Source organism: Palaemon carinicauda, chromosome 7 (assembly GCF_036898095.1).
Source record: "Palaemon carinicauda isolate YSFRI2023 chromosome 7, ASM3689809v2, whole genome shotgun sequence".
Lineage (NCBI taxonomy): Eukaryota > Metazoa > Arthropoda > Malacostraca > Decapoda > Palaemonidae > Palaemon > Palaemon carinicauda.
In genome coordinates this window covers 2,570,689-2,593,830 of record NC_090731.1, presented here as the reverse complement: position 1 = coordinate 2,593,830, position 23,142 = coordinate 2,570,689, and the positions used below count along the sequence as shown (strand labels likewise).

The following is a 23,142-nucleotide window of genomic DNA, read 5'->3' as shown; positions in this document are numbered from 1 at the left end:
ACAGTTGTGGGCTACAGCAGTGAATAATGTATTCCTTTTATTCAATGCTTTTCACAGTTGTGCGCTACAGCAGTGAATAATGCATTCCTTCAAATTCAATGCTTTTCACAGTTGTGGGCTACAACACTGAATAATTCATTCCTTTTATTCAATGCTTTTCCCAGTTGTGGGCTACAGCGGTGAATAATGTATTCCTTTTATTCAATGCTTTTCCCAGTTGTGCGCTACAGCAGTGAATAATGCATTCCTTCAAATTCAATGCTTTTCAGTTGTGGGCTACAGCAGAGAATAATGCATTCCTTTTATTCAATGCTTTTCCCACTTGTGGGCTACAGCAGTGAATAATGTATTCCTTTTATTCAATGCTTTTCCCAGTTGTGGGCTACAGCAGTGAATAATGTATTCCTTTAATTCAATGCTTTTCACAGTTGTGGGCTACAGCAGTGAATAATGTATTCCTTTTATTCAATGCTTTTCACAGTTGTGCGCTACAGCAGTGAAAAATGCATTCCTTCAAATTCAATGCTTTTCACAGTTGTGGGCTACAACACTGAATAATTCCTTCCTTTTATTCAATGCTTTTCCCAGTTGTGGGCTACAGCAGTGAATAATGTATTCCTTTTATTCAATGCTTTTCACAGTTGTGCGCTACAGCAGTGAATAATGCATTCCTTCAAATTCAATGCTTTTCACAGTTGTGGGCTACAGCAGTGAATAATGTATTCCTTTTATTCAATGCTTTTCACAGTTGTGCGCTACAGCAGTGAATAATTCATTCCTTTTATTCAATGCTTTTCCCAGTTGTGTGCTACAGCAGTGAATAATGCATTCCTTCAAATTCAATGCTTTTCACAGTTGTGGGCTACAACACTGAATAATTCATTCCTTTTATTCAATGCTTTTCCAAGTTGTGGGCTACAGCAGTGACTAATGTATTCCTTTTATTCAATGCTTTTCACAGTTGTGCGCTACAGCAGTGAATAATGCATTCCTTCAAATTCAATGCTTTTCACAGTTGTGGGCTACAACACTGAATAATTCATTCCTTTTATTCAATGCTTTTCCAAGTTTTTGGCTACAGCAGTGAATAATGTATTCCTTTTATTCAATGCTTTTCACAGTTGTGCGCTACAGCAGTGAATAATGCATTCCTTCAAATTCAATGCTTTTCACAGTTGTGGGCTACAACACTGAATAATTCATTCCTTTTATTCAATGCTTTTCCCAGTTGTGGGCTACAGCAGTGAATAATGTATTCCTTTTATTCAATGCTTTTCACAGTTGTGCGCTACAGCAGTGAATAATGCATTCCTTCAAATTCAATGCTTTTCAGTTGTGGGCTACAGCAGTGAATAATGCATTCCTTTTATTCAATGCTTTTCACACTTGTGGGCTACAGCAGTGAATAATGTATTCCTTTTATTCAATGCTTTTCACAGTTGTGTGCTACAGCAGTGAATAATGCATTCCTTCAAATTCAATGCTTTTCACAGTTGTGGGCTACAACACTGAATAATTCATTCCTTTTATTCAATGCTTTTCCCAGTTGTGGGCTACAGCGGTGAATAATGTATTCCTTTTATTCAATGCTTTTCCCAGTTGTGCGCTACAGCAGTGAATAATGCATTCCTTCAAATTCAATGCTTTTCAGTTGTGGGCTACAGCAGTGAATAATGCATTCCTTTTATTCAATGCTTTTCCCACTTGTGGGCTACAGCAGTGAATAATGTATTCCTTTTATTCAATGCTTTTCCCAGTTGTGGGCTACAGCAGTGAATAATGTATTCCTTTTATTCAATGCTTTTCACAGTTGTGGGCTACAGCAGTGAATAATGTATTCCTTTTATTCAATGCTTTTCACAGTTGTGCGCTACAGCAGTGAAAAATGCATTCCTTCAAATTCAATGCTTTTCACAGTTGTGGGCTACAACACTGAATAATTCCTTCCTTTTATTCAATGCTTTTCCCAGTTGTGGGCTACAGCAGTGAATAATGTATTCCTTTTATTCAATGCTTTTCACAGTTGTGCGCTACAGCAGTGAATAATGCATTCCTTCAAATTCAATGCTTTTCACAGTTTTGGGCTACAGCAGTGAATAATGCATTCCTTTTATTCAATGCTTTTCACAGTTGTGCGCTACAGCAGTGAATAATTCATTCCTTTTATTCAATGCTTTTCCCAGTTGTGGGCTACAGCAGTGAATAATGTATTCCTTTTATTCAATGCTTTTCCCAGTTGTGCGCTACAGCAGTGAATAATGCATTCCTTCAAATTCAATGCTTTTCACAGTTGTGGGCTACAACACTGAATAATTCATTCCTTTTATTCAATGCTTTTCCAAGTTGTGGGCTACAGCAGTGAATAATGTATTCCTTTTATTCAATGCTTTTCACAGTTGTGCGCTACAGCAGTGAATAATGCATTCCTTCAAATTCAATGCTTTTCACAGTTGTGGGCTACAACACTGAATAATTCATTCCTTTTATTCAATGCTTTTCCAAGTTTTTGGCTACAGCAGTGAATAATGTATTCCTTTTATTCAATGCTTTTCACAGTTGTGCGCTACAGCAGTGAATAATGCATTCCTTCAAATTCAATGCTTTTCACAGTTGTGGGCTACAACACTGAATAATTCATTCCTTTTATTCAATGCTTTTCCCAGTTGTGGGCTACAGCAGTGAATAATGTATTCCTTTTATTCAATGCTTTTCACAGTTGTGCGCTACAGCAGTGAATAATGCATTCCTTCAAATTCAATGCTTTTCACAGTTGTGGGCTACAACACTGAATAATTCATTCCTTTTATTCAATGCTTTTCCAAGTTGTGGGCTACAGCACTGAATAATTCATTCCTTCACATTCATTGCAAGAGTAAATTCCTTTTTTCTGCTTTCTTACCTTCCCTTGTGCCTGTTTCTTTCAACAACTTAAGACTTAATTCACTATTGATATTCACAATATTCAAAGACTTTAACATTTCACTATTCCATCTTCTATCCCATTTCTCAATGTTAGAATTAGGTCTTTACTGTCAAAAATTTGACGTAAAAAACAACAAATGTCTGGCAACATTTATTCCAGGATTTTTACCGCTTTCAAAACAATATTGACGTTAAGGAGTGATATTACGGTCACTAACCCGTAAAAGATAGTAACAAATTAAGGTGAAATTACGGTCGCCTGTATTTTACTGGAATACGGCTGAGGACAGAATATTTCTACGGAGAATTTCCGATTAAAATGACGGTTTTTAACACTGTTAAAACACACCAGTCGTAAATTTATCTGAGCTACGGCTGAGAACAGAATTTCCAATTAAAATTGCGGTGTTTTTTTTAACTATTACAGAATATTCGTATAAACTCTGGTCACACAAAAATGAAGTCACTCTCTTACTGAATAGTCAATTTGGCTTTTTATGTTTTTGTTCATATTTATCACTTTTAAAAAATTAGCTTCTTCTGAATTTTGTGTTTTTCTAAATCACTGTTTAAAGTACACTCGGACACACTATTCTATGTTATTTATCTTCCTCTTGTTGTTTTTTTTTTTTTTCTTAAGTTTTAATCATTTATATATGAAAGATTTGTTGACTGTTGTTACTGTTCTTGAAATATTTTATTCCAATTGTTAATTACTTCTCTTTTAGTTTTTTATTTCCTTATTTTACTTTCCACACTGGGCTATTTTTCCCGGTTGGAGCCCTTGGGTTTATGGTATCCTGCTTTTCCAAGTAGGGTTGTAGCTTATGGTATCTTGCTTTTCCAAATAGGGTTGTAGCTTAGCAATAACAATAATAATAATAATAATTTTCATAAAAAATTACTTTGGAGTCCTTTATTAGTCCTTAAAAGAAATTCTGATTTGGAATATGATTTTATTGATATTTTTCACTGTGATTTGGAATCGACGGCAGATATATATTCAAAGTCCACATTCAAACAAGAAAAAACAATCAAACTAGAAAGTGATTAAGTCACTGTCTATACAAGTTTGCCGGACTAGGGTTCGACTCCCGGCCGGTCACAAGCTCTTGTCTTTGTGTGATTTCGCCTGGGGCTATTGCAATTATCAGAGCTGAAAATATTTCTAATTTTCAATAATATTTTAGTAATGAGAAAATTATTCAAGCGAGTCTTAAAATACACTTAAAAATTAGAGGAAATATTTCAAGATTTTATTTTTCAACAAATTTGTAATTTTAATAATTTCAATTTGCAATGACTTTTTTTTCCTTAATATCAAAATATTTTCATAATTTTGGTTTAAAAACTTTCCAAATATTACATAAACATTTCCTATTTCCTCTTTCACTAATATATTTTTTTTTTTCAGGGATTAATTCACAACTCCTCGCTGCTGGGAGGAAGGACGTTGGTAACTAGTACAACACACGAACATACGCTACCGGGATCTAAGCGATGTCAGGCAGGGCAGCGAATCGGGACTACGGTCAACCCATAAGGCACAACACACGAACATACGCTACTACCGGGCTCTAAGCGATGTCAGGCAGGGCAGCGAATCGGGACTACGGTCTACCCATAAGGCACAACACACGAACATACGCTACTACCGGGCTCTAAGCGATGTCAGGCAGGGCAGCGAATCGGGACTACGGTCTACCCATAAGGCACAACACACGAACATACGCTACTACCGGGCTCTAAGCGATGTCAGGCAGGGCAGCGAATCGGGACTACGGTCAACCCATAAGGCACAACACACGAACATACGCTACTACCGGGCTCTAAGCGATGTCAGGCAGGGCAGCGAATCGGGACTACGGTCAACCCATAAGGCACAACACACGAACATACGCTACTACCGGGCTCTAAGCGATGTCAGGCAGGGCAGCGAATCGGGACTACGGTCAACCCATAAGGCACAACACACGAACATACGCTACTACCGGGCTCTAAGCGATGTCAGGCAGGGCAGCGAATCGGGACTACGGTCAACCCATAAGGCACAACACACGAACATACGCTACTACCGGGCTCTAAGCGATGTCAGGCAGGGCAGCGAATCGGGACTACGGTCAACCCATAAGGCACAACACACGAACATACGCTACTACCGGGCTCTAAGCGATGTCAGGCAGGGCAGCGAATCGGGACTACGGTCAACCCATAAGGCACAACACACGAACATACGCTACTACCGGGCTCTAAGCGATGTCAGGCAGGGCAGCGAATCGGGACTACGGTCTACCCATAAGGCACAACACACGAACATACGCTACTACCGGGCTCTAAGCGATGTCAGGCAGGGCAGCGAATCGGGACTACGGTCTACCCATAAGGCACAACACACGAACATACGCTACTACCGGGCTCTAAGCGATGTCAGGCAGGGCAGCGAATCGGGACTACGGTCTACCCATAAGGCACAACACACGAACATACGCTACTACCGGGCTCTAAGCGATGTCAGGCAGGGCGGCGAATCGGGACTACGGTCAACCCATAAGGCACAACACACGAACATACGCTACTACCGGGCTCTAAGCGATGTCAGGCAGGGCGGCGAATCGGGACTACGGTCAACCCATAAGGCACAACACACGAACATACGCTACTACCGGGCTCTAAGCGATGTCAGGCAGGGCGGCGAATCGGGACTACGGTCAACCCATAAGGCACAACACACGAACATACGCTACTACCGGGCTCTAAGCGATGTCAGGCAGGGCGGCGAATCGGGACTACGGTCAACCCATAAGGCACAACACACGAACATACGCTACTACCGGGCTCTAAGCGATGTCAGGCAGGGCGGCGAATCGGGACTACGGTCTACCCATAAGGCACAACACACGAACATACGCTACTACCGGGCTCTAAGCGATGTCAGGCGGGGCGGCGAATCGGGACTACGGTCAACCCATAAGGCACAACACACGAACATACGCTACTACCGGGCTCTAAGCGATGTCAGGCGGGGCGGCGAATCGGGACTACGGTCAACCCATAAGGCACAACACACGAACATACGCTACTACCGGGCTCTAAGCGATGTCAGGCGGGGCGGCGAATCGGGACTACGGTCAACCCATAAGGCACAACACACGAACATACGCTACTACCGGGCTCTAAGCGATGTCAGGCGGGGCGGCGAATCGGGACTACGGTCTACCCATAAGGCACAACACACGAACATACGCTACTACCGGGCTCTAAGCGATGTCAGGCGGGGCGGCGAATCGGGACTACGGTCTACCCATAAGGCACAACACACGAACATACGCTACTACCGGGCTCTAAGCGATGTCAGGCGGGGCGGCGAATCGGGACTACGGTCAACCCAGAAGGCACACACACGAACATACGCTACTACCGGGCTCTAAGCGATGTCAGGCGGGGCGGCGAATCGGGACTACGGTCAACCCAGAAGGCACAACACACGAACATACGCTACTACCGGGCTCTAAGCGATGTCAGGCGGGGCGGCGAATCGGGACTACGGTCAACCCAGAAGGCACAACACACGAACATACGCTACTACCGGGCTCTAAGCGATGTCAGGCGGGGCGGCGAATCGGGACTACGGTCAACCCAGAAGGCACATCACACGAACATACGCTACTACCGGGCTCTAAGCGATGTCAGGCGGGGCGGCGAATCGGGACTACGGTCAACCCAGAAGGCACATCACACGAACATACGCTACTACCGGGCTCTAAGCGATGTCAGGCGGGGCGGCGAATCGGGACTACGGTCAACCCAGAAGGCACATCACACGAACATACGCTACTACCGGGCTCTAAGCGATGTCAGGCGGGGCGGCGAATCGGGACTACGGTCAACCCAGAAGGCACATCACACGAACATACGCTACTACCGGGCTCTAAGCGATGTCAGGCGGGGCGGCGAATCGGGACTACGGTCAACCCAGAAGGCACATCACACGAACATACGCTACTACCGGGCTCTAAGCGATGTCAGGCGGGGCGGCGAATCGGGACTACGGTCAACCCAGAAGGCACATCACACGAACATACGCTACTACCGGGCTCTAAGCGATGTCAGGCGGGGCGGCGAATCGGGACTACGGTCAACCCAGAAGGCACATCACACGAACATACGCTACTACCGGGCTCTAAGCGATGTCAGGCGGGGCGGCGAATCGGGACTACGGTCAACCCAGAAGGCACATCACACGAACATACGCTACTACCGGGCTCTAAGCGATGTCAGGCAGGGCGGCGAATCGGGACTACGGTCAACCCAGAAGGCACATCACACGAACATACGCTACTACCGGGCTCTAAGCGATGTCAGGCAGGGCGGCGAATCGGGACTACGGTCAACCCAGAAGGCACATCACACGAACATACGCTACTACCGGGCTCTAAGCGATGTCAGGCAGGGCGGCGAATCGGGACTACGGTCAACCCAGAAGGCACATCACACGAACATACGCTACTACCGGGCTCTAAGCGATGTCAGGCAGGGCGGCGAATCGGGACTACGGTCAACCCAGAAGGCACATCACACGAACATACGCTACTACCGGGCTCTAAGCGATGTCAGGCAGGGCGGCGAATCGGGACTACGGTCAACCCAGAAGGCACATCACACGAACATACGCTACTACCGGGCTCTAAGCGATGTCAGGCAGGGCGGCGAATCGGGACTACGGTCAACCCAGAAGGCACATCACACGAACATACGCTACTACCGGGCTCTAAGCGATGTCAGGCAGGGCGGCGAATCGGGACTACGGTCAACCCAGAAGGCACATCACACGAACATACGCTACTACCGGGCTCTAAGCGATGTCAGGCAGGGCGGCGAATCGGGACTACGGTCAACCCAGAAGGCGCATCACACGAACATACGCTACTACCGGGCTCTAAGCGATGTCAGGCAGGGCGGCGAATCGGGACTACGGTCAACCCAGAAGGCGCATCACACGAACATACGCTACTACCGGGCTCTAAGCGATGTCAGGCAGGGCGGCGAATCGGGACTACGGTCAACCCAGAAGGCGCATCACACGAACATACGCTACTACCGGGCTCTAAGCGATGTCAGGCAGGGCGGCGAATCGGGACTACGGTCAACCCAGAAGGCGCATCACACGAACATACGCTACTACCGGGCTCTAAGCGATGTCAGGCAGGGCGGCGAATCGGGACTACGGTCAACCCAGAAGGCGCATCACACGAACATACGCTACTACCGGGCTCTAAGCGATGTCAGGCAGGGCGGCGAATCGGGACTACGGTCAACCCAGAAGGCGCATCACACGAACATACGCTACTACCGGGCTCTAAGCGATGTCAGGCAGGGCGGCGAATCGGGACTACGGTCAACCCAGAAGGCGCATCACACGAACATACGCTACTACCGGGCTCTAAGCGATGTCAGGCAGGGCGGCGAATCGGGACTACGGTCAACCCAGAAGGCGCATCACACGAACATACGCTACTACCGGGCTCTAAGCGATGTCAGGCAGGGCGGCGAATCGGGACTACGGTCAACCCAGAAGGCGCATCACACGAACATACGCTACTACCGGGCTCTAAGCGATGTCAGGCAGGGCGGCGAATCGGGACTACGGTCAACCCAGAAGGCGCATCACACGAACATACGCTACTACCGGGCTCTAAGCGATGTCAGGCAGGGCGGCGAATCGGGACTACGGTCAACCCAGAAGGCGCATCACACGAACATACGCTACTACCGGGCTCTAAGCGATGTCAGGCAGGGCGGCGAATCGGGACTACGGTCAACCCAGAAGGCGCATCACACGAACATACGCTACTACCGGGCTCTAAGCGATGTCAGGCAGGGCGGCGAATCGGGACTACGGTCAACCCAGAAGGCGCATCACACGAACATACGCTACTACCGGGCTCTAAGCGATGTCAGGCAGGGCGGCGAATCGGGACTACGGTCAACCCAGAAGGCGCATCACACGAACATACGCTACTACCGGGCTCTAAGCGATGTCAGGCAGGGCGGCGAATCGGGACTACGGTCAACCCAGAAGGCGCATCACACGAACATACGCTACTACCGGGCTCTAAGCGATGTCAGGCAGGGCGGCGAATCGGGACTACGGTCAACCCAGAAGGCGCATCACACGAACATACGCTACTACCGGGCTCTAAGCGATGTCAGGCAGGGCGGCGAATCGGGACTACGGTCAACCCAGAAGGCGCAACACACGAACATACGCTACTACCGGGCTCTAAGCGATGTCAGGCAGGGCGGCGAATCGGGACTACGGTCAACCCAGAAGGCACAACACACGAACATACGCTACTACCGGGCTCTAAGCGATGTCAGGCAGGGCAGCGAATCGGGACTACGGTCTACCCATAAGGCACACAGACGAACATACGCTACTACCGGGCTCTAAGCGATGTCAGGCAGGGCAGCGAATCGGGACTACGGTCTACCCATAAGGCACATCAGACGAACATACGCTACTACCGGGCTCTAAGCGATGTCAGGCAGGGCAGCGAATCGGGACTACGGTCTACCCATAAGGCACATCACACGAACATACGCTACTACCGGGCTCTAAGCGATGTCAGGCAGGGCAGCGAATCGGGACTACGGTCTACCCATAAGGCACAACACACGAACATACGCTACTACCGGGCTCTAAGCGATGTCAGGCAGGGCAGCGAATCGGGACTACGGTCTACCCATAAGGCACATCACACGAACATACGCTACTACCGGGCTCTAAGCGATGTCAGGCAGGGCAGCGAATCGGGACTACGGTCTACCCATAAGGCACATCACACGAACATACGCTACTACCGGGCTCTAAGCGATGTCAGGCAGGGCAGCGAATCGGGACTACGGTCTACCCATAAGGCACATCACACGAACATACGCTACTACCGGGCTCTAAGCGATGTCAGGCAGGGCAGCGAATCGGGACTACGGTCTACCCATAAGGCACACCACACGAACATACGCTACTACCGGGCTCTAAGCGATGTCAGGCAGGGCAGCGAATCGGGACTACGGTCTACCCAGAAGGCACATCACACGAACATACGCTACTACCGGGCTCTAAGCGATGTCAGGCAGGGCAGCGAATCGGGACTACGGTCTACCCAGAAGGCACATCACACGAACATACGCTACTACCGGGCTCTAAGCGATGTCAGGCAGGGCAGCGAATCGGGACTACGGTCTACCCATAAGGCACATCACACGAACATACGCTACTACCGGGCTCTAAGCGATGTCAGGCAGGGCAGCGAATCGGGACTACGGTCTACCCAGAAGGCACACCACACGAACATACGCTACTACCGGGCTCTAAGCGATGTCAGGCAGGGCAGCGAATCGGGACTACGGTCTACCCATAAGGCACACCACACGAACATACGCTACTACCGGGCTCTAAGCGATGTCAGGCAGGGCAGCGAATCGGGACTACGGTCTACCCAGAAGGCACATCACACGAACATACGCTACTACCGGGCTCTAAGCGATGTCAGGCAGGGCAGCGAATCGGGACTACGGTCTACCCAGAAGGCACACCACACGAACATACGCTACTACCGGGCTCTAAGCGATGTCAGGCAGGGCAGCGAATCGGGACTACGGTCTACCCAGAAGGCACATCACACGAACATACGCTACTACCGGGCTCTAAGCGATGTCAGGCAGGGCAGCGAATCGGGACTACGGTCTACCCAGAAGGCACACACGAACATACGCTACTACCGGGCTCTAAGCGATGTCAGGCAGGGCAGCGAATCGGGACTACGGTCTACCCAGAAGGCACATCACACGAACATACGCTACTACCGGGCTCTAAGCGATGTCAGGCAGGGCAGCGAATCGGGACTACGGTCTACCCATAAGGCACATCACACGAACATACGCTACTACCGGGCTCTAAGCGATGTCAGGCAGGGCAGCGAATCGGGACTACGGTCTACCCATAAGGCACATCACACGAACATACGCTACTACCGGGCTCTAAGCGATGTCAGGCAGGGCAGCGAATCGGGACTACGGTCTACCCATAAGGCACAACACACGAACATACGCTACTACCGGGCTCTAAGCGATGTCAGGCAGGGCAGCGAATCGGGACTACGGTCTACCCATAAGGCACATCACACGAACATACGCTACTACCGGGCTCTAAGCGATGTCAGGCAGGGCAGCGAATCGGGACTACGGTCTACCCATAAGGCACATCACACGAACATACGCTACTACCGGGCTCTAAGCGATGTCAGGCAGGGCAGCGAATCGGGACTACGGTCTACCCATAAGGCACATCACACGAACATACGCTACTACCGGGCTCTAAGCGATGTCAGGCAGGGCAGCGAATCGGGACTACGGTCTACCCAGAAGGCACACACACGAACATACGCTACTACCGGGCTCTAAGCGATGTCAGGCAGGGCAGCGAATCGGGACTACGGTCTACCCAGAAGGCACATCACACGAACATACGCTACTACCGGGCTCTAAGCGATGTCAGGCAGGGCAGCGAATCGGGACTACGGTCTACCCAGAAGGCACATCACACGAACATACGCTACTACCGGGCTCTAAGCGATGTCAGGCAGGGCAGCGAATCGGGACTACGGTCTACCCATAAGGCACACCACACGAACATACGCTACTACCGGGCTCTAAGCGATGTCAGGCAGGGCAGCGAATCGGGACTACGGTCTACCCATAAGGCACACACACGAACATACGCTACTACCGGGCTCTAAGCGATGTCAGGCAGGGCAGCGAATCGGGACTACGGTCTACCCATAAGGCACAACACACGAACATACGCTACTACCGGGCTCTAAGCGATGTCAGGCAGGGCAGCGAATCGGGACTACGGTCAACCCATAAGGCACACACACGAACATACGCTACTACCGGGCTCTAAGCGATGTCAGGCAGGGCAGCGAATCGGGACTACGGTCTACCCATAAGGCACATCACACGAACATACGCTACTACCGGGCTCTAAGCGATGTCAGGCAGGGCAGCGAATCGGGACTACGGTCTACCCATAAGGCACATCACACGAACATACGCTACTACCGGGCTCTAAGCGATGTCAGGCAGGGCAGCGAATCGGGACTACGGTCTACCCATAAGGCACATCACACGAACATACGCTACTACCGGGCTCTAAGCGATGTCAGGCAGGGCAGCGAATCGGGACTACGGTCTACCCATAAGGCACACACACGAACATACGCTACTACCGGGCTCTAAGCGATGTCAGGCAGGGCAGCGAATCGGGACTACGGTCTACCCATAAGGCACAACACACGAACATACGCTACTACCGGGCTCTAAGCGATGTCAGGCAGGGCAGCTAATCGGGACTACGGTCTACCCATAAGGCACAACACACGAACATACGCTACTACCGGGCTCTAAGCGATGTCAGGCAGGGCAGCTAATCGGGACTACGGTCTACCCATAAGGCACAACACACGAACATACGCTACTACCGGGCTCTAAGCGATGTCAGGCAGGGCAGCGAATCGGGACTACGGTCTACCCATAAGGCACACACACGAACATACGCTACTACCGGGCTCTAAGCGATGTCAGGCAGGGCAGCGAATCGGGACTACGGTCTACCCATAAGGCACACACACGAACATACGCTACTACCGGGCTCTAAGCGATGTCAGGCAGGGCAGCGAATCGGGACTACGGTCTACCCATAAGGCACACACACGAACATACGCTACTACCGGGCTCTAAGCGATGTCAGGCAGGGCAGCGAATCGGGACTACGGTCTACCCATAAGGCACACACACGAACATACGCTACTACCGGGCTCTAAGCGATGTCAGGCAGGGCAGCTAATCGGGACTACGGTCTACCCATAAGGCACACACACGAACATACGCTACTACCGGGCTCTAAGCGATGTCAGGCAGGGCAGCTAATCGGGACTACGGTCTACCCATAAGGCACAACACACGAACATACGCTACTACCGGGCTCTAAGCGATGTCAGGCGGGGCAGCTAATCGGGACTACGGTCTACCCATAAGGCACAACACACGAACATACGCTACTACCGGGCTCTAAGCGATGTCAGGCAGGGCAGCGAATCGGGACTACGGTCTACCCATAAGGCACACACACGAACATACGCTACTACCGGGCTCTAAGCGATGTCAGGCAGGGCAGCGAATCGGGACTACGGTCTACCCATAAGGCACACACACGAACATACGCTACTACCGGGCTCTAAGCGATGTCAGGCAGGGCAGCGAATCGGGACTACGGTCTACCCATAAGGCACACACACGAACATACGCTACTACCGGGCTCTAAGCGATGTCAGGCAGGGCAGCGAATCGGGACTACGGTCTACCCATAAGGCACACACACGAACATACGCTACTACCGGGCTCTAAGCGATGTCAGGCAGGGCAGCTAATCGGGACTACGGTCTACCCATAAGGCACAACACACGAACATACGCTACTACCGGGCTCTAAGCGATGTCAGGCAGGGCAGCTAATCGGGACTACGGTCTACCCATAAGGCACAACACACGAACATACGCTACTACCGGGCTCTAAGCGATGTCAGGCGGGGCAGCTAATCGGGACTACGGTCTACCCATAAGGCACAACACACGAACATACGCTACTACCGGGCTCTAAGCGATGTCAGGCAGGGCAGCTAATCGGGACTACGGTCAACCCATAAGGCACAACACACGAACATACGCTACTACCGGGCTCTAAGCGATGTCAGGCAGGGCAGCGAATCGGGACTACGGTCTACCCATAAGGCACAACACACGAACATACGCTACTACCGGGCTCTAAGCGATGTCAGGCAGGGCAGCGAATCGGGACTACGGTCTACCCATAAGGCACAACACACGAACATACGCTACTACCGGGCTCTAAGCGATGTCAGGCAGGGCAGCGAATCGGGACTACGGTCTACCCATAAGGCACACACACGAACATACGCTACTACCGGGCTCTAAGCGATGTCAGGCGGGGCAGCGAATCGGGACTACGGTCAACCCATAAGGCACATCAGACGAACATACGCTACTACCGGGCTCTAAGCGATGTCAGGCAGGGCAGCGAATCGGGACTACGGTCAACCCATAAGGCACATCAGACGAACATACGCTACTACCGGGCTCTAAGCGATGTCAGGCAGGGCAGCTAATCGGGACTACGGTCTACCCATAAGGCACATCACACGAACATACGCTACTACCGGGCTCTAAGCGATGTCAGGCAGGGCAGCGAATCGGGACTACGGTCTACCCATAAGGCACAACACACGAACATACGCTACTACCGGGCTCTAAGCGATGTCAGGCAGGGCAGCGAATCGGGACTACGGTCTACCCATAAGGCACACACACGAACATACGCTACTACCGGGCTCTAAGCGATGTCAGGCAGGGCAGCGAATCGGGACTACGGTCTACCCATAAGGCACAACACACGAACATACGCTACTACCGGGCTCTAAGCGATGTCAGGCAGGGCAGCGAATCGGGACTACGGTCTACCCATAAGGCACATCACACGAACATACGCTACTACCGGGCTCTAAGCGATGTCAGGCAGGGCAGCGAATCGGGACTACGGTCAACCCATAAGGCACATCACACGAACATACGCTACTACCGGGCTCTAAGCGATGTCAGGCAGGGCAGCGAATCGGGACTACGGTCTACCCATAAGGCACAACACACGAACATACGCTACTACCGGGCTCTAAGCGATGTCAGGCAGGGCAGCGAATCGGGACTACGGTCTACCCATAAGGCACAACACACGAACATACGCTACCGGGATCTAAGCGATGTCAGGCAGGGCAGCGAATCGGGACTACGGTCTACCCATAAGGCACACACACGAACATACGCTACTACCGGGCTCTAAGCGATGTCAGGCAGGGCAGCGAATCGGGACTACGGTCAACCCATAAGGCACAACACACGAACATACGCTACTACCGGGCTCTAAGCGATGTCAGGCAGGGCAGCTAATCGGGACTACGGTCTACCCATAAGGCACATCACACGAACATACGCTACTACCGGGCTCTAAGCGATGTCAGGCAGGGCAGCGAATCGGGACTACGGTCTACCCATAAGGCACATCACACGAACATACGCTACTACCGGGCTCTAAGCGATGTCAGGCAGGGCAGCGAATCGGGACTACGGTCTACCCATAAGGCACAACACACGAACATACGCTACTACCGGGCTCTAAGCGATGTCAGGCAGGGCAGCTAATCGGGACTATGGTCTACACATAAGGCACATCACACGAACATACGCTACTACCGGGCTCTAAGCGATGTCAGGCAGGGCAGCTAATGGGGACTATGGTCTACACATAAGGCACATCACACGAACATACGCTACTACCGGGCTCTAAGCGATGTCAGGCAGGGCAGCGAATCGGGACTACGTCTACCCATAAGGCACATCAGACGAACATACGCTACTACCGGGCTCTAAGCGATGTCAGGCAGGGCAGCGAATCGGGACTACGTCTACCCATAAGGCACATCACACGAACATACGCTACTACCGGGCTCTAAGCGATGTCAGGCAGGGCAGCTAATGGGGACTATGGTCTACACATAAGGCATATCACACGAACATACGCTACTACCGGGCTCTAAGCGATGTCAGGCAGGGCAGCTAATGGGGACTATGGTCTACCCATAAGGCACAACACACGAACATACGCTACTACCGGGCTCTAAGCGATGTCAGGCAGGGCAGCTAATCGGGACTACGGTCTACCCATAAGGCACATCACACGAACATACGCTACTACCGGGCTCTAAGCGATGTCAGGCAGGGCAGCTAATCGGGGTACGGTCTACCCATAAGGCACAACACACGAACATACGCTACCGGGATCTAAGCGATGTCAGGCGGGGCAGCTAATCGGGACTACGGTCTACCCATAAGGCACATCACACGAACATACGCTACTACCGGGCTCTAAGCGATGTCAGGCGGGGCAGCTAATGGGGACTATGGTCTACCCATAAGGCACAACACACGAACATACGCTACTACCGGGATCTAAGCGATGTCAGGCAGGGCAGCGAATCGGGACTACGGTCTACCCATAAGGCACATCACACGAACATACGCTACTACCGGGCTCTAAGCGATGTCAGGCAGGGCAGCTAATCGGGGTACGGTCTACCCATAAGGCACAACACACGAACATACGCTACCGGGATCTAAGCGATGTCAGGCGGGGCAGCTAATCGGGACTACGGTCTACCCAGAAGGCACATCACACGAACATACGCTACTACCGGGCTCTAAGCGATGTCAGGCGGGGCAGCTAATCGGGACTACGGTCTACCCAGAAGGCACATCACACGAACATACGCTACTACCGGGGTCTAAGCGATGTCAGGCAGGGCAGCGAATCGGGACTACGGTCTACCCATAAGGCACATCACACGAACATACGCTACTACCGGGCTCTAAGCGATGTCAGGCAGGGCAGCTAATCGGGGTACGGTCTACCCATAAGGCACAACACACGAACATACGCTACCGGGATCTAAGCGATGTCAGGCGGGGCAGCTAATCGGGACTACGGTCTACCCAGAAGGCACATCACACGAACATACGCTACTACCGGGCTCTAAGCGATGTCAGGCGGGGCAGCTAATCGGGACTACGGTCTACCCAGAAGGCACATCACACGAACATACGCTACTACCGGGGTCTAAGCGATGTCAGGCAGGGCAGCTAATCGGGACTACGGTCTACCCATAAGGCACAACACACGAACATACGCTATGTAGCGATGTCATGCAGGGCAGCTAATCGGGACTACGTCTACCCATAAGGCACATCACACGAACATACGCTACCGGGATCTAAGCGATGTCAGGCAGGGCAGCTAATCGGGACTACGTCTACCCATAAGGCACATCACACGAACATACGCTACCGGGATCTAAGCGATGTCAGGCAGGGCAGCTAATCGGGACTACGTCTACCCATAAGGCACATCACACGAACATACGCTACCGGGATCTAAGCGATGTCAGGCAGGGCAGCTAATCGGGACTACGGTCTACCCATAAGGCACATCACACGAACATACGCTACCGGGGTCTAAGCGATGTCAGGCAGGGCAGCTAATCGGGACTATGGTCTACCCAGAAGGCACAACACACGAACATACGCTACCGGGATCTAAGCGATGTCAGGCAGGGCAGCTAATCGGGACTACGTCTACCCATAAGGCACATCACACGAACATACGCTACCGGGATCTAAGCGATGTCAGGCAGGGCAGCTAATCGGGACTACGTCTACCCATAAGGCACATCACACGAACATACGCTATCGGGGTCTAAGCGATGTCAGGCAGGGCAGCTAATCGGGACTACGGTCTACCCATAAGGCACAACACACGAACATACGCTACGTTAGCGATGTCATGCAGGGCAGCTAATCGGGACTACGTCTACCCATAAGGCACATCACACGAACATACGCTACCGGGATCTAAGCGATGTCAGGCAGGGCAGCTAATCGGGACTATGGTCTACCCATAAGGCACAACACACGAACATACGCTACCGGGATCTAAGCGATGTCAGGCAGGGCAGCTAATCGGGACTACGTCTACCCATAAGGCACATCACACGAACATACGCTATCGGGGTCTAAGCGATGTCAGGCAGGGCAGCTAATCGGGACTATGGTCTACCCATAAGGCACAACACACGAACATACGCTACCGGGATCTAAGCGATGTCAGGCAGGGCAGCTAATCGGGACTACGTCTACCCATAAGGCACATCACACGAACATACGCTATCGGGGTCTAAGCGATGTCAGGCAGGGCAGCTAATCGGGACTATGGTCTACCCATAAGGCACAACACACGAACATACGCTACGTTAGCGATGTCAGGCAGGGCAGGTAATCGGGACTATGGTCTACCCATAAGGCACAACACACGAACATACGCTACGTTAGCGATGTCAGGCAGGGCAGGTAATCGGGACTATGGTCTACCCATAAGGCACAACACACGAACATACGCTACGTTAGCGATGTCAGGCAGGGCAGGTAATCGGGACTATGGTCTACCCATAAGGCACAACACACGAACATACGCTACGTTAGCGATGTCAGGCAGGGCAGGTAATCGGGACTATGGTCTACCCATAAGGCACAACACACGAACATACGCTACGTTAGCGATGTCAGGCAGGGCAGCTAATCGGGACTATGGTCTACCGATAAGGCAGAACACACGAACATACGCTACCGGGATCTAAGCGATGTCAGGCAGGGCAGCTAATCGGGACTACGGTCTACCCATAAGGCACATCACACGAACATACGCTACCGGGGTCTAAGCGATGTCAGGCAGGGCAGCTAATGGGGACTATGGTCTACCCATAAGGCACAACACACGAACATATGCAACGTTAGCGATGTCAGGCAGGGCAGCTAATCGGGACTATGGTCTACCCAGAAGGCACAACACACGAACATACGCTACCGGGCTCTAAGCGATGTCAGGCAGGGCAACTAATCGGGACTACTACGGTCTACCCATAAGGCAAAGTCCTTCAAATGGAAGGCAACTGGGTTTAATCCCACACAAATTGGAGAAATGCGTTAGTAGATCTCACAATACATTGGGATCTAGTTATTACAATGTCTTGGGCATTTTCTCGCTCGTAAAGCACTTTTTATCAGAACTCATATTCTATTTTTCTACTAAAATTCTTTTGTTTACGACTGATTCAGAAAAAATATTCATCCATCCCTTGGCCGTTGACAACGCGTTGCTTTCTTGTATCAGTTATGAACTGGAATGAGAAATAAAATACAATTATTAGCAGTTGAAGTAATTGACATTTACATAAGGCGTAATACGCCATTTATGGCATATGGGAAAATATTAAGATCAAACAGAGAGAGAGAGAGAGAGAGAGAGAGAGAGAGAGAGAGAGAGAGAGAGAGAGAGAGAGAGAGAGAGAGAGAGAGTATACATAAACTTATAAAAATATTTCCCAATATTTCACAAATATATATTACACCAACACACACACACACACACATATATATATATATATATATATATATATATATATATATATATATATATATATATATATATATATATATATATATATATATATATATATATATATATATATATATATATATATATATATATATATATATATATACGGGAATAGTGACGCAAACTAAAAAACTAAACTTCTTACCCGAGTAAATTTGAAGTTCATTCCTGTTGTCCCGTGCGCAGTAGTCATGGTGTTAACAGAAAGGCCAGACAAGACCTCTTACCCCAACAACAGATCGCCAGCCACTGACAGTCTGACACTTCGCCTCGGACGTGCCCAACATTTACCGACCTCTCTCCTCTGACGTCACAGATGGAGATCAGCGCGCGCAACTTTTTAATTAACCTTACGGTTTCATCTCGGGACAATGTCATATTTGGAATTTAGATTTCAGGAAGATATATATTTGGAAACACTTCTGCCAACTCAAATGAATTCCACGAACACAAATTTTTCTTTAAAGATTTCTTTTCATATAGCGATTTTAATCATCAGCTGAAGAAAATTCAGAGTACAAAACAGAGCAGCTAGATTAATAAAAGGACTACACAATAGGGATAGAATTACCCCTCCACTAATTAAATTACACTGGCTGCCGGTAACGGCGAGAATTATATACAAGCTACACTTACTAACGTTTAAGATACTGAACCAAAATATCTAAAAGAATGCCTGAACAAACTAGAACTAGAAACAAATGTTAACACAAGACACATGAGTGACAAACATAGGCTATCTGAACCAAGAACAAATAGTAAATTTGGTGAAAGGGCTTTTAGCTACTGTGCGCCTAGACATTATAATAAACTGCCAACTGAAATGAAGGACCTAAAGGGAGCAATGGAATTTAAAAAGAAACTAAAGACATTACTTTTCCCAAGATCATATGATTTGGAAGATGCTACAATCAAAGAATTGTATAAGTTAAAATGAAAATGTTTCGTTAGATGATTAATATGGACCCGCCCGAGAAGTAGTTCACTCGACTTCAGTGGAGGGTTGGATTTAAACCCAAAACAAGTAACAAGTAAAGGTTTAAAGGCTCCTCATGAATGGCATAGGTAAAGGACAGTGACAGTGCCCTATCATGCAGGACAATGCCCTATAGACTGACCATATATACATATGATCAGCACCTAAGCTAGGACCAAGGAGGGCCAAGCAATGGCTAGTGATGACTCAGCAGGTAGACCTATAGGCTACCCCAAACTCCCCATCCTTAACTCACAAGGACGGTGTGATTGCAGCGACCAGAGGAACTAATGAGTTTGAGCGGTACTCGAACCCAGTCTGGCGTTCACCAGTCAGAGACGTTACCACATCGGCCATCACAACATAGATTTGCTTTCCTTTTGTTTGTAGCTAAATATCCATTGTGCCGTTTCTAGTCTACTGCAGGACAAAGGCCTCAGACATGTCTAAGTCATGACTGGGGTTTGGCCATTTTCATCACCACGCTAACCACTGCAGATTGGTGATGGTGGGAGACTTTGGTCTGACTGCTCACAGCAAGCCAACCTATTATATGGGTAACCCTGACTAGTACAGCTTTGCTGATCATGGCGGTACACAAACCCTTTCGCCACGCCTAAGGTATCCCCACTCAGAAAGGGGTAATTGAAGCATAAAGATATATATATATATATATATATATATATATATATATATATATATATATATATATATATATATATATATATATATATATATATATATATATATATATATATATATTATATATATATAAAATATATACTGTAATATACTGTATATATATCATATATATATATATGTATAATATATATATATAATATATATACTGTAATATATATATATATATATATATATATATATATATATATATATATATATATATATATATATATTATATATATGTATATATAATATATATATATATATATATATATATACACATATGTATAATATATATATATATATATATATATATATATATATATATATATATATATATATATATATATATATATATATATATATACACACACAGTATGAGTGTGTGTGGATCTTGCTTGTAACCAGTGAAGTATTATGTAAAACAAAATAATACGAAGAGAGACAATGCAAGACTATTTAAAATGAAAGGAATAGGCCGAACTATATTACGAAAAAAAAAAAAACTGCGTCTACAAGTCAGAAGGGATCGTTTTCTTGCCAGGCCGCTACAGGCTGTTCTTTCACCTCCCCATAAGTTTTCACAAATATCGGGTTTTATTAATTCCATGATTTTGGTAAATTCTGGTATTCAAAGAAAGTTTATAATAACATGTTTAACCTATGCTGAGTGTAATCTATCCCAATTTGCGTTAAAATATGTGAAAAATTACAAAATTATAAAGCGTGCATCCGAAAACAAGCTGCTGTCGTTGACTTCGGCGGATTGTGTTATTAAATTTAGACTTACCAAGACGATTTTTTTATAATATATTCATTTTTTCACATTGTTTATTGACAAAACATATATCTGATGGAGAAATATAGGTTAATAAATAAGTTTCGATTCACATTACTTGGTAATTATTCGAGAACAATGAAGGTGTTCGGACAAAAATACTTCCGACCAATCAGGTATCAGGAACCTTTCCGAGCTAAAAGGGCACCCCTGTGAGTGGGTGCAAATATGCACCGCTATAAAAAATAGACTATAGTGTGTTGGTCGACTGTAGGTAGGTAATGGTCAGAGTTGGATGGTTATGAAATATGAGTTAACCCACTCTGGGGCAGCAAGCATTTGCGGCTTCTCGCTTTTTGTGCTAGTCTCTGTTACCTAACCCCTGTGAATAAGGAAGACCGACTTTATAATATTCAAGCTCTTTTTTAACTATGGCTTTTTATAATCTATTTTTTGTTTTATACTAACTATTGGTGCTTTCATTGCAGTTTGTGTTAAATAACTATGAATGCCATTACGTTTGTACTTTCTCTCTAGATTTTAATGTAAAGGTTTTTTTTTTCTAGTCACACAAGGAAAGGTGGGGTCTGAGAAAATCATTTATGGTTTTCTCTCATTTGCTGGTTTCTTTTAACTAAAACAAGCCAATCAAAAGGACTAATTGTACTCTATTCTGCTCTGTTATATACTTTGCTCTTCGGATGCAAATTTACTTTGTTTCATCTTTAGGATAAATGGTATCACAAGTGTATATGTCTGCTAATAATGTCAGGGTTTGGTATTATATTTAGTTTCTAGCCTACATAATTCTCACCTTTCTCACCAAGTGCCAGGTAGGTTCTTCAAGCCTGCTAGTCGCACAAATACTAAACTGTATTGTATGGGGATAACTGTATGATGTAAATACTGTATATTGAAGTAAACAATACAATTTTAAACAAAAATATTTATTGCTCTTTACAGAAATAATTTTTACAAAATATAGGTGGAATCTGGTTTTTAACTTTCATGATATCTGTCTTCCAAGAATGACATTCTTACTGATTTACGAGGCTCTTTCAGTCACCTAAGATAAGGTACTGGACAAATATGATCACTTAAGTGACTCCTTGATTAATGACTAAATTCAATAGTAAAATAGTAGTATGTAACTGGCTACAAAAGTCACAATTCTATACCACCTGAATTCAAGTAGACGATTCTTCATGTTCACCCTCTTGCTCTAAAACCGCTTGCTGCAAAACGATGTCTTGTGACATGGAAGAAGATTTACGAACCATGAAGGAAATTCTACACGAGGCATCTTCAAATGTGTCTTCCATTTCGTACTTCTGAGACAAACTGGAGGATCCCTGATGAAATAAGAGACCCATTTCAAAACAAGTCCAACCACTATAAAAACCAATACAGGAAACCATTCTGTCAGAGGATGATGGATGTGGCGGAGATGAGAATGTTGAGAGGGATGTGTGGGGTGACAAGAAGAGATAAGATACAGAATGAGGTAATTAGGGGTACCACAGGAGTTAGAAAACTATCAGATAAGATCCAAGAAAGTAGATTGAGGTGGTATGGTCACGTCATGAGAAGA

At 47.8% G+C, this 23,142-nt stretch overlaps 1 protein-coding gene across 1 annotated transcript in view; it reads right to left on the bottom strand.

Moving 5' to 3' along the window:
- Window positions 1-22,508: 22,508 nt before the first annotated feature.
- LOC137643806 (uncharacterized) overlaps window positions 22,509-23,142 on the bottom strand; it is a 94,830-nt gene continuing 94,196 nt past the window's right edge. The window contains exon 8 of the mRNA XM_068376493.1: window positions 22,509-22,903. Within this exon, the coding sequence (XP_068232594.1) occupies window positions 22,739-22,903 (165 nt within the window). The 3' untranslated portion in view covers window positions 22,509-22,738. The remainder of the gene's footprint in view (window positions 22,904-23,142) is intronic.